This window comes from Musa acuminata, chromosome BXJ3-6, assembly GCF_036884655.1.
Source record: "Musa acuminata AAA Group cultivar baxijiao chromosome BXJ3-6, Cavendish_Baxijiao_AAA, whole genome shotgun sequence".
NCBI classification, from domain to species: Eukaryota; Viridiplantae; Streptophyta; class Magnoliopsida; order Zingiberales; family Musaceae; genus Musa; species Musa acuminata.
Genome location: NC_088354.1, coordinates 1,048,286 through 1,060,028, shown reverse-complemented (window position 1 = coordinate 1,060,028; position 11,743 = coordinate 1,048,286). Strand labels below are relative to the sequence as shown.

General features: G+C 36.1%; 3 protein-coding genes across 4 annotated transcripts; 1 reads left to right on the top strand and 2 right to left on the bottom strand.

The window, feature by feature from the left end:
- LOC103971091 (RPM1-interacting protein 4) lies at positions 1-3,772 on the bottom strand. 2 transcript variants are annotated; one of them, XM_009385040.3, is made up of 4 exons: positions 3,463-3,772; positions 1,216-1,689; positions 955-1,137; positions 1-245 (listed from the first exon to the last, which is right to left on the bottom strand). In XM_009385040.3, the coding sequence occupies exons 1-4, from the start codon at positions 3,466-3,468 to the stop codon at positions 216-218; spliced, it is 693 nt and encodes a 230-aa protein (XP_009383315.1). In that variant the 5' UTR covers positions 3,469-3,772; the 3' UTR covers positions 1-215. The 2 variants fall into 2 exon arrangements, with proteins under 2 accessions (XP_009383315.1, XP_009383316.1); XM_009385041.3 differs by having other exon boundaries at positions 1,216-1,686; positions 3,463-3,748.
- A 2,953-nt stretch (positions 3,773-6,725) lies between these two features.
- Positions 6,726-7,418, bottom strand: LOC135640100 (probable calcium-binding protein CML41). Its single transcript, XM_065154235.1, has one exon. It carries the CDS (start codon positions 7,385-7,387, stop codon positions 6,830-6,832), a length of 558 nt encoding a protein of 185 aa, XP_065010307.1. The 5' UTR covers positions 7,388-7,418; the 3' UTR covers positions 6,726-6,829.
- A 1,193-nt stretch (positions 7,419-8,611) lies between these two features.
- On the top strand, positions 8,612-11,676 carry LOC103971090 (small ubiquitin-related modifier 1). Its single transcript, XM_009385039.3, has 3 exons — positions 8,612-8,793; positions 11,206-11,355; positions 11,471-11,676. The coding sequence occupies exons 1-3, from the start codon at positions 8,722-8,724 to the stop codon at positions 11,528-11,530; spliced, it is 282 nt and encodes a 93-aa protein (XP_009383314.1). The 5' UTR covers positions 8,612-8,721; the 3' UTR covers positions 11,531-11,676.
- Positions 11,677-11,743: the final 67 nt, after the last annotated feature.

Genomic DNA, 11,743 nt, shown 5'->3' with positions numbered 1-11,743 from the left:
TGAATCAATCTGAAATTTAGTCTTCCATAGTGTTGCAATCAGGATACAGAGGCACAAGAAACTAGAAAGAAAATGTTTTCGAATACATCAACATATTCATGAACATCCACACTAGCACAGAGGAGAATGCATTTCTCAAATATATCCAAATAATATGATAGTCTTCTTTGAGGATATGTACAGGATGAGAGATTTGAACCTTCCTGCGCAACTAGTTACTTCTTGCACCAGCCAAAGCAACAACTCTGTTAAAGAAATAATTAAATCAGATGAATAAATGTTGGTTCTTTGTTGCAACTGTTGCAAACAAAACAATGAAAAATATTTAGGTCATAAACAAAGGAATGAACAATAAACTGAGTTCTGCTACTCAATTTTGGATAATAGTACATATGCCAAGATAAAAGTTTTTGCCTCTACATCTCTAAAAAGCAATTTACTTCAACTAAAGCAATTCTGAACTAGAAGAAATTATACACCCATACCCCATTTGCCATAGTCGAAAAGTTTCTGTTTGGTAAATTCAATGAAATGCAATGATTTCATTTTTATAGTTGCTAAAAAAATGTATTTTGCCAGTACCAGCACCAATGGTGTAGAAAACTCATGTAATACAACTAATAGCTAACTGATCAAACTTTTACTAGAATCTATTTCAACCTGAATAACCAATATGCATTAGCCATGAGAAGTGTTGAAACCAAACAAGATGTTTCTACTTTCTTGGAATTTAGCTATGGGCACAAAGCTGACACAAAGTATGGGGAAAAAGATATGCAAGCGACAAGCACCTTTTGTGTCATTTCATTTGCATCAAATACAATAATAAATATCTAGAAACAAGAGAAACTAGTGACAAGTCTAATTAGACTAAAACTTGGGAAGTTTTTTTATCAAGATTATAGCTCTAATGAAGTTATTATTCAAGCATGTACACAAAAGTAAGCGGCTTACCATGGATCTACCACGAACATCTTGGTCATTGACATAGATCGTATCATCAGTTATCATGGTAGCTTTTGTTGATCCAGTCTTTTCCTCTCTCACTTTGTTAAATATATGGGTGTAACCATCAGCTGATGAAGGATTGCTTTCATCCCACTCACCAAACTTAGGCACAGATGACACTTTCTCAGGCTGTTAAAAAGAATATCACTACGTGGTTTCAAGTTTGATTTTAATTGTTAAAGTTGATCATTATAAGGAAAGACTTACTGTTTCATCACCTCGACCACCAGTCATTCTCGATCTACTTGCAACATTGGAAGCGTATGCATGGCTACCTTCGGATGAACCCTTGGAAGGAGAAGATACACCAACTCTAGTAGCAGCTTTCACTTGATAGTGGGCATGAAGTGGAGAGCTATTCTCAGATCCACCACTTGTTCTGCCAGCCCTCCTATGGTCACCTGAATCTGGTTGATACCCATGCCTATGAAGAGGGGACACCATGGTTGGTTTAGAAGTCACAGCACCATGTTGCAAAGGTGACTGCGTTAGTCGACGGCGATCATCCTTTGGATGTAGGTCTTCCAAGTTTGGATGTACTGCTTCAGGGTTTTCATGAGGATCATCTGAATTTATTGCCTTCCCTCCACTTCTACCCTTGCGAACAACCTCAAAACGTTGTGTATAGGGAACATCACCAACGCTTTCCCAATCTCCAAACTTCGGAACATGGGCATGCTGCTGTAACGAAACAGAACAGAAGCTTGTAATTCTACAAAAAGCAATCACTTCACCTTCATCCAACCAACGGTGATCACATCAGAAGCAACTGATGACAAACATTAGATAATTAACATAAATTTAAAATTTTCAGGTCCAATTTGTAAGATTCATTTGGCAGCATCATCACTGACAACTAGCATTTATAAGATTGTCAGGCAATACAAACATTTTGAAAAACTTAGTTGCATAAATTTATAGGTAAACATGCAAAGAAAGAGACCTCATTGCTCTCCTAAAAAACAAGACAACTCACTGTCAATGTCCTACCCGACACAAGTGCAAATTAAAAGAACTTTGTCCGTTGATACATCATATAGGATATAAATGAAAACCGAAGCATGCATCATAACGAGACCACATTAAAAGTTCAGAATATAAGGAAGAGCTAAGTATCATTTATCTACATCAAGTATACTTTAACATTCTTTATGTGACAAAAAGATCCTGTATCTGATCCTTGTTGTGCATCTCAGACAACTCTTGATCGCTCAAGACAAAAATGATGTCTACTCACCAGAATAAAGCTAGTGCGCTATGAGAATATAACAATCCCCATTCCAAGCAACCAGCCTAAAAGATGTTCTTCAGGAAAACAAAATTCATGGCAAAATAAATTCTAGAACTTTCACATACGCAAGGAAGTGAACATCATATTAACATATGAGAATATTTCCAAAAGTTAAACTCACAAAAAATGTAAATCCAATTTTTTCAAGCTCGTATTAGTCACAAGTCAAGATTACCAAGAGGGCATAACATGTGGAATTTGCATGATATTAGAAGACAAATGTTCAGAAATATTCATGCCCTTGATCAACTTAAACAAGCATTGTTACCAACACAAGTGCCATCAGTATGCCCAAAATTCTGATATCAAACCCTATGACAACTAACGAAATCGAAAACTCAAATCCAAGAAACATGTCTTAAGATTAACAAAGATTCTGTAACCATTAAAGAAATATCCAATCTTGAATCCACATCACAGTTAGCACATAAAAGAAAAGAATAAGACATGATATTTGGTCCAACCAATTAGTAGCATCCCCTACTTCAAATATCAGATGCAATCATCATGACAGAACCGAAAAAAATGATAAGATAACAGAGACTAAAAACGTCAAATCCTTCAACATTGGCACTCATCAGATCCTTTAGCATACATTATTGTCCAGAGGCTACAAGAAACCCCCAACTATACTCCAAAAGCCTTCTTGAAAACATCAGAACAGAAACGAAAAAGAAAACATTGAGAAATAAGACATCAAAACAGCACAAAAAAGCACCTTTTTCTACCATAAATAAAGAATGCATCAAAACGGCGAACTAAACAACACAGACACCCAAGATCGCAACTTTCTCACTTTCCCACATCCGCAAGACAGAACAAAAAACCATCCGAAAACATCGACAGGAGGAAGCCAAAAGAACTCACCACCATCTCCACGGCTTGGCATCCCAAAAACCAACATTATTGTCGGGAGGCAACATGAAACCCCCAACTAAACTCCAAGAGCCTTCTTGAATTCAACAGAACATAAAAGAAAAAGGAAACACAGAGAAAAAAGACATCAAAACCGCACAAAAAAGAACCTTTTTTCTTCATTAGACTAAGAATGCATCAAAACGCCGAACTCAAAGCACACAGACACCCAAGATCGCAACTTTCTCACTCAGACAAAACCAACAATCATCCGAAAACAACGACAGGAGGAAGTCAAAAGAACTCACAGCCATCTCCAGGGCTTGGGATCCCAAAAGGGGGCCAAAAGTCACTTGAAAGACAAAAGCCGCCTGCCTTCTACTTCGAGCGACGCAGGGAGATGAAGCAGCCTAAAGAGAGCTAAACAATTCCTTTCCGGGACGCGGCCAGAGGAAGCGAGGTCAATTGGCCCCAGATGAGGTCAGGATGAATCAATAATAGGTGCCTTACAGAGGAACTGGGGGGCTGAGGGTGGTGGTGATGACTGATGACCGAAGGGTAGGAGATGGAATTGACTCCATGCACAGCAGGCAGCCTGACTTGTTTGACCTTTCAAGCGTCGGCCTCCTCCCTTTCGACCATTCAAATAACAATAACAAGGAGTGATGACCTTTTCCCGGTGGCATCGATAAATCGTCTTCAACAGCCGTTCCTGTTTACCACTCTTACGTGTGTGTGTGCGTATATATATATATGAAGCAGATTATTAAAAAATCTTGTATTTTCATTTTATCAAATTTTAGTTATAAGTAATTTAGAAAATTAAAATAAAAAGGATGATTTCCCTTAATTTTTTTTGTTTTTTCAGAAGATACTCTTATTTTTTATTTATTTTAGATGGTATTCCTATTTTTTATAATCTCATACTATTCGTGCTTATTATCATTATGAACGAGGATATGCCTGAGAGTGGTGAATGAGACAAGAGTATGTTTGAGAGTGTTAGACTAAAGCAAGAGTAAAAGGAATATCGACAATAATGATAGACGATAAATGAGAAGAAAGACGAGAGTCACGATAAATGACACTTTAGATATTATGAAAATTAAAAATATTATTTGAGAAAAATAAAAAGAACATCTAACCAGAAAAAGCTAAAAAAGAAAGATTTTTTTTTCAAGAAATCATTTTAAAAAATTGAATGAATTAGTGAGTGATTTTTTATTCTAGAATTTTTTAAATAAAATTTTAAAATAAAAAAAAAGTTTTTTTTTTTGGTAACTTATGAAGCCACATGAAAGAAACCATTTGATTTTAAAAGGGGGAATGCCAATAAAGTCAGGAGAACACAAATAAGAGCTTCTGGAATGATACTTAAAAGGAGCCTAAGGGATGCATAGACATAAGAATGGAAGGTTTGCAGCTGTCGGTCCAATGATGCAAGAAACCATCATTGCTTAGATTTTTGTTTTTCTCTTTTTTAAGGGGAAATATCATCTTACATGAACCTATCTCTCGATTTTCTTTTGATAGGCCTCTAGTTCAACAAAAAAAAAAAATTGCCTACTTTCCTACAATTATCATATTTATTCAAATATGAAATTCAATCTCAAAAATAAAACATCCCTTTTTTATTTTTGAGATATTTCAAAATCAAGAAATCTCTACAGGATTCTTTATTTTCTTTTTAATTCATTCATTCATTCATCTCTTGATTTCTTGTGTTTGGAAAACACTCACTGCAATGAGCATAATTAGTCTAAACTTGTGCATCTATGTTCACATATGCATGAATATAGACAAACTTAAATACATTAGATACTCTGGCTATATCGAAAATGCTAGAAAAATATTTTTGACATACCGAAGGGATAACAATAGACTCAGATCAACATTCATTATAGATAAAAGACCATAGCATGCCTCAAAGATAGAAGAAAAATATGCATTTTTTTTTTAATTATTTTAAGAATTATAAAATCACATGTATTTAAATATATCAATCAATTTTATTATTATTTTTTTAAAACACAAATGGTGAAGATGCGATTTAATCTCAAATTTTAATTTTTTTTTTCAAATGATAAATGATGAAGATGAGATTCAGATGTTATAATAACTTATCAAGATTTTTACCAACCAAACTATCATTTTATTTATTTAGGCTTGAGATGAGTTGTTCCATAGAAAAGTAGGTGTTACTTCTATTTAAACTACTGTTTGAGAAGCACTTGATCTGTACTGGCAATAAATGACCCAACTACTAAGGGAATTGGCAATGATGCATGAGCCAATCATTTTTTGCTTTGGACCAGCTAACTAATGCAAGTCACACTCATTATTCCATTCGGAAGATCATAGCCACAATATTTTCCTGTAGGACATGGTAGATGATCCAAACCTTCCTTTGGTATTAATATCAAAGTTTCATTTTTAGTAAGATCGAAATGAATTGTTTAAATCGTTAAGAAATAATCTTATCATGATATCAGGGCTCATCTTTTTTATCATCTAAATCATAAACGAGAAATCTTAACATTGTTGATCTTGTAAATCCTATTATGGCTCACCCTACTGTGACTGTTGAAGATGCTCAATATATGCAAATAAAGAGATTATCTTCATAAATTAGAGTTTGAATATTTTGGTCCTACAAGATTTATTGTACTATGATATCAAAACTCACGGAAAAATTTTAGTATGAGATAAATATTATCCTCTTGATGAATGCAAGTAGGACAAAAAATCATCAAAGAGAGAATTCTTCATGGTTGATGAAATAAATGTTCATATCATTTCTTCCTATGACTACATGACTACAATGATAAATTATAATAATTGTTTATCATTTTTCATTTAATAATTGGAGGGCAAGACAATATTAATCTTTTTTAGATGCTGATGAACAGATCAAGTTGATATATCCACTTGTCAATAGATCATCAGCTCACTTGTCATTTTGTGGGGAATGCATAGCCTTCAGTGAGAGTGATTGGGCTGTCAGAAGTCCATTTCAAGATAGGTGTCATTTAATGTGCTCAATTCTTCCAATTCTATTAGCATTTTTTTCTTTCTAAAATGCTAGAAATTTAGGTATCAATTTATTTTTTATACATGTATTGCACACAATTTAATTCATAAAAATGCCAGACTCAAATATATATATATATATATATATATATATATATATATATATATATATATAATTGAGGGAAAGTGTTTGGTTGTCTGCAAGTAGTCATAAGTAAAGCCATTACACGTATAAATGGGAAGAGAGAAAGCATGTTTCGATCTACATTTTCATATATTTCAGATACCAAATAATGAAATTATGTCTTTAGGATTTATATATGTGTTCATATATTTAGTAGAGGGAATTAAAGGATGTCTACATCTATTTTTTGTGTCTTACGTTTCGAATCACAAGCAGTAAGGGTTTGATTGCCGCGGTTATTGCAAGAGAGAAAGGATATTTATATCTACCTTCTTCCTACATTTCAGATCACAAGTGATCAAACACTCACAAGAGAAGTACATGTTGTTTTAATGCATCATTTAAGCTAAAGAGATCTGCATGAAGGTGGCATTTCTCACTCCTAAAACACCAAATGAGAGCTGAGCTACGTTAGAGCATGGACGACGCAATGCATGCATGCATACATGCACGCATGAGCTTTAAGAAAGCGTCATCATGCGATGGAACTCGTGGTAGTCGAGCACGCCGTTGCCGTCGAGGTCGTGAGCTCGGATCATGGCGGTGCACTCCTCGTGGGACGGTGCGTCCCCCAGGCGGCTCAGGACCCGCTGCAGACCGGTGGCGGTGATGCACCCGGCCCCCTTCTCCGCCTCGAACATCTCGAACGCTCGCCGCAGGTCCTCGTCGTCCCCGCCGTCGCCCTTCTCTAGCACGAGCCGCAGGAAGTCGCCGTAGTCCATCAGGCCGTCGCCGTCGGAGTCGAAGTCGCGGATCACCCTGTCGGCCTCCTCGGCGGCCACTTCCTCGCCGGCCCACGCGAAGTAGGACCGGAGCTCCTCCCCCGATATCTTGCCATCGCCGTCGGCGTCGAAGAGGCGGAATGCTTCGCGGAAGTCGTCAGCCGCTGGGCCTTTAGCTGCAGGCGGTGGCGACGATGGATGTTTGGGCTTGGAGCGAATGAACCGCTGCAGGCTCAGCTTGAAGCTCTTGTTGGAGAACCATTTGGATGGCTGTGAGAAACTGGCAGCAGTAGCCATCAACAATAGCCTTCTCTATCTTTGCCTACTATGAGACTTAGTGAGTGAGTGAGGTGAGTGTGTGTAGGTCACTGATATAAATGTGTGTGTGTGTGAGAGAGAAAGAGAGAGAGATAGAGAGAGAGAGAGGAGCAAGGGGGAGGTGCAAAGAAAGTGCATGGAGGGTGACAAGAGGGGGAATGAAGTGGATGGAGGAAGTTGCAAGGGAGCTTCAAACACAGCTTTTTGTGGAGGGGAGAAGTTACCAGGAACTGTGGTGGGCTTGGTGTGTTTATGGAGGCTGAGAATGACAATACAAAGTAGAGTTAGGAAGCTGCAACTTCATAGATATCATGCAATATGCTATTAGTTTTGTGGAATCCAAACTGCTGCTCTGATAACTAAGAGTAATCTAATTCTCTCTCTCTCTCTCTCTCTCTCTCTCTCTCTATATATATATATATATATATATATGCATTCCCATGGGGGTATACCATCAATGACAATAATTTGTTTGGAAATTTCATAATAGAATAAACACATGCCCTAAATTATTCATTCTTTGGGCCAACCTTTTAAAATCTTAAAAGAAGTATAGTTATAAAAAAGAAAAAGTACTTTCAACTATTTATTTGCTATTAGATATATTTAATAATTTTAAAAATATTTATATCTTTTAATTATAAGAAAAAAAAAAGAAAACTATCATTTTTTCACCTCTTCAATATATCGACTATCTTATTATTATTTAATCCTACTATCCTCATTTACTATATTATAAAAAATATCTTAATAATATTTATTATCCATATTTTATTCTTTTAAAATTACTAAATTTATATTATAATTTTTTGATCTATTATTTTAATTAATAACTAATTATTGTAAACTTGATTGAGTTAATGTCCATAATGGTAAGGGAACATTACCCTTAATGTATATTTATGATGTCAAATTGCTTTCTATTTTCTAAATCATAGAAATAGCTGTGACAAAGACTTGGAATCAAAATGGGAATTGCATTAGAAATCTATTAGAAAAAACAAAAAGATGAAACAATTGTGAGGCATTCAAAAGTCTTCTAACGAAAGGGTAAGATTTTATCCAAGTTGTTAAAAACAAAAAATAAAAATAAATGACGATCATAACTGTCAACATCGCGTCGCCCGTACGGCGCTCAAAGCGACGGTCACTATCGCACCGGACTTAAACCCCTTATCAAATCGGGTTGTGAAGTCAGGTTTGAAATCCGCGTCCGTCATATCTCTGCGTCTACGTTTACTCGTTCGAAGGGTCGGATTAAACCCTAGAAACCCTGCTTTGCTCGATCGAGGTCGCGGAGCCGAGGGAGAAGGATGTCGGGTCAGGAGGAGGAGAAGAAGCCGGCGGATCAGGCCGCGCACATCAACCTCAAGGTCAAGGGGCAGGTTCGATCTCTTCTTGCTCCTCTTTTCGATCGATTGTTTTCTTGTGAAGTTCTTATAGGGATTGTACGTCATTCCTTGAATCGATATATAGCTTTAGGTTCAGAATCTTCTTTCAAAATGATGTTGTCGATTATACGATTCGAGTTTGAACGAGAAAATATGGGAGGGATGTAGTCAACTGGATTATTTCATGTCAAACCTTTTGCTAGATTAGGGTAGTTTAGTAGTTTAACGGACAATTTGTGCATGACAATGGTGATTTCTTGCTGTTCATCTTGGACTTCTTCGCTGATATGGATTATCCCCTGCTATTTCCGATCGAGCGAACGGGTCCTGTATGATTCCTTTTATCGTTCTTTTGTGATGCTTTTTCCAGAACAATCTTTTTGACAAAAGGATGCTAGTAAAGAAACGTGACTTTTTTTAGGACATTGGGCGTGGCAAAGTTTTAATCTTTTGGAAATTATCTATTGTAAGTTTCTGACTGATGAAACTTTTTGCTAAGTCCAAACTGGATTATGTCTCATAGCAAGCTGTTGGTTCTAGGTAGAACTATATGAAGGGATAATTTTTTAGGTTCATGTTGGCCTTTCTCCAAGGAAAGACACTGTTTTATTTACTTTTATGTGCTTATAATCAATTTCTACGCTTGCCAATCTTTCCGCTCAGGATACTTCCAATGTTTCTATTTGCTGAGTTCTTTTACTGCTTGCAGCCAAGTTCCAGATTGTTTGAAGTGCATGAATGATTTTGTGTTGTGTTTTCTTCACTTTTAGATTTTCTGTGGAGTATGTTTTTTGCAATTTCCATGTATGTTGTATAACTGTTCTATTTCTGCAAACTATCTACATGAGATTGCGATCTGATCAGACTAGGATAAATTATTATTTGCACTTGTGAGACAGCCAAGGGTTATGATCCTTTGCTCATTGTCTAATATTTCAAAGACCGGTATCGAAAACAACCACTAAAACTGGTATAAAACTGATACAAAGTAATGACTGGTTTATAGTGGCTAGTACTAGCCTTCTGAGGATTGAATATTTTTTGCATTTACAATATTTAATGTTGAACTGAAATGGCTTGGTGTAACGTGTTATAGTGATAATTGATACAAAACGTTTCACTCAATGACCAATGAATCTGATGATATTAAATATTAATCATCCAGTTGTCAAAGTGCCATTTCTTTGTAAGTTTTAAGACAGTTTAGTTGATTAGTGATGATGGAATCTAATAGGAATTTTTCATTTAGTGTAGAATACCCAGAAATAGGTGATAGCAGATGGTAAGAAGTATTTATTGACTTGTTATGCTAGTCGTTTGATGTAACCAGAAAATGGAATCATCGTGGAGTCATGAAGTTGATTTTTATGCATCATCAGATGAATGCTTTATTCTAGAACATATATGCATGAAGATCTGAGTTTTGTTGAAATATTTATAAAACATAGGATAAGACTTTTGTTATGCAGAGAGTTATTTTTTCAGCATATGGTAAGTGTGAACTGCAAAGTAGCTTTAATTCATTATATCAAGGATATGTATGGTTATATATGGTGTTCTCATCTTAATTGGCTTATTTTACTATGAAACGTTATGAGTGCCATTGTGCTATAAATAGGATGGTCCAATCTCAAAGCACAAAATCTAGGTAGCCTTGGATGTTCAAGAATATATTTCTTAGATACATTACTGACAATCATGATGATTTAATTGTGGTTTATGTTTATAGTTAGGTTTGATGGATAGATATGCAAGAAGGGTCTCAGTTAGTTGAGACTTACGGCTTTGTTTTTGTTTTTGTTGTTATTGTATACCCTGAATAACAAAGGAGATGAAGTGTTTCTTGTTGAGGCATTGGCAAAGATATTCTAACCTACCTGGAACTGAGACATCTGATAATTGTGGTTTATGTTTACGCTGATGGTCTTTGTCTTTTTAGTTAATAGATCAATATTTCAATAATGAGGGCAGCCATTGGCATAATAGTAAGGTTCCTCCTTTGCAGCATGAGCGAACAGGATACTGGTCATATAAAGAACCATAGAGTTAGAATGCATACATAGGTCCTCCTCAGATTGAGCCTTGTGCACTGCCCCACCCTTTTTTGTCCAATATTTGAGCATAATCTAGAGATGGTAAGATGCATTATCAGTGAGGGGTTTGCCAGTTAAGTTTTCTGGGATGAGCCGAGGAAGACTGTAATCATATTGAGAACCATGCAGGTCTCTAGTCTATTGCTTGCAAATGCTGTTGATTTGGAATTTGACCTTCAACATTATGTAAAATACATTATGCAAGTGAAATGACATTTTATAATCTTGTAATAAGTTCTAAACAAGAAGGACCTTTAAAATTTTATTCTGATGAACTCATTGCTACATTTTGATTCCTTTTTTTGCTGAATAGGATGGAAATGAGGTCTTCTTCAGGATTAAGCACAGCACTCAGCTGCGGAAGCTCATGAATGCCTACTGTGATCGCCAGTCGGTGGATATCAATTCCATTGCATTCCTGTTTGACGGCCGCAGGCTGCGCGGGGAACAAACCCCAGAAGAAGTAACTAAATTGTTGCTTTTTAAAAAACATGTTCGGTGCCAGATTGTGTTTCAGATATTCTTTTCTTGTTCCAAATCTGAATCTCCCATCCTTTTTTTTTTCCTTTTACTTTCAGCTTGAGATGGAAGATGGTGATGAGATTGATGCCATGCTGCACCAAACCGGGGGTAGTTAGTGGAGTTCAGAGAAACCTTTTTGCTAAAAATAAAGATCATGTAAAGTGAAAGAACAGTGATTATGAACATAAAACACTTGTATTTTCATGTGGTGTGGGGTGATTTGATACCTGAATAGATTCTTGAAAGGCCTACGTTTGGTATATTGAAGACGTGTATAGTGTGCCATCCATGCATCATTCTTCTCTGTTTTGTGATTATGAATTCTGTTC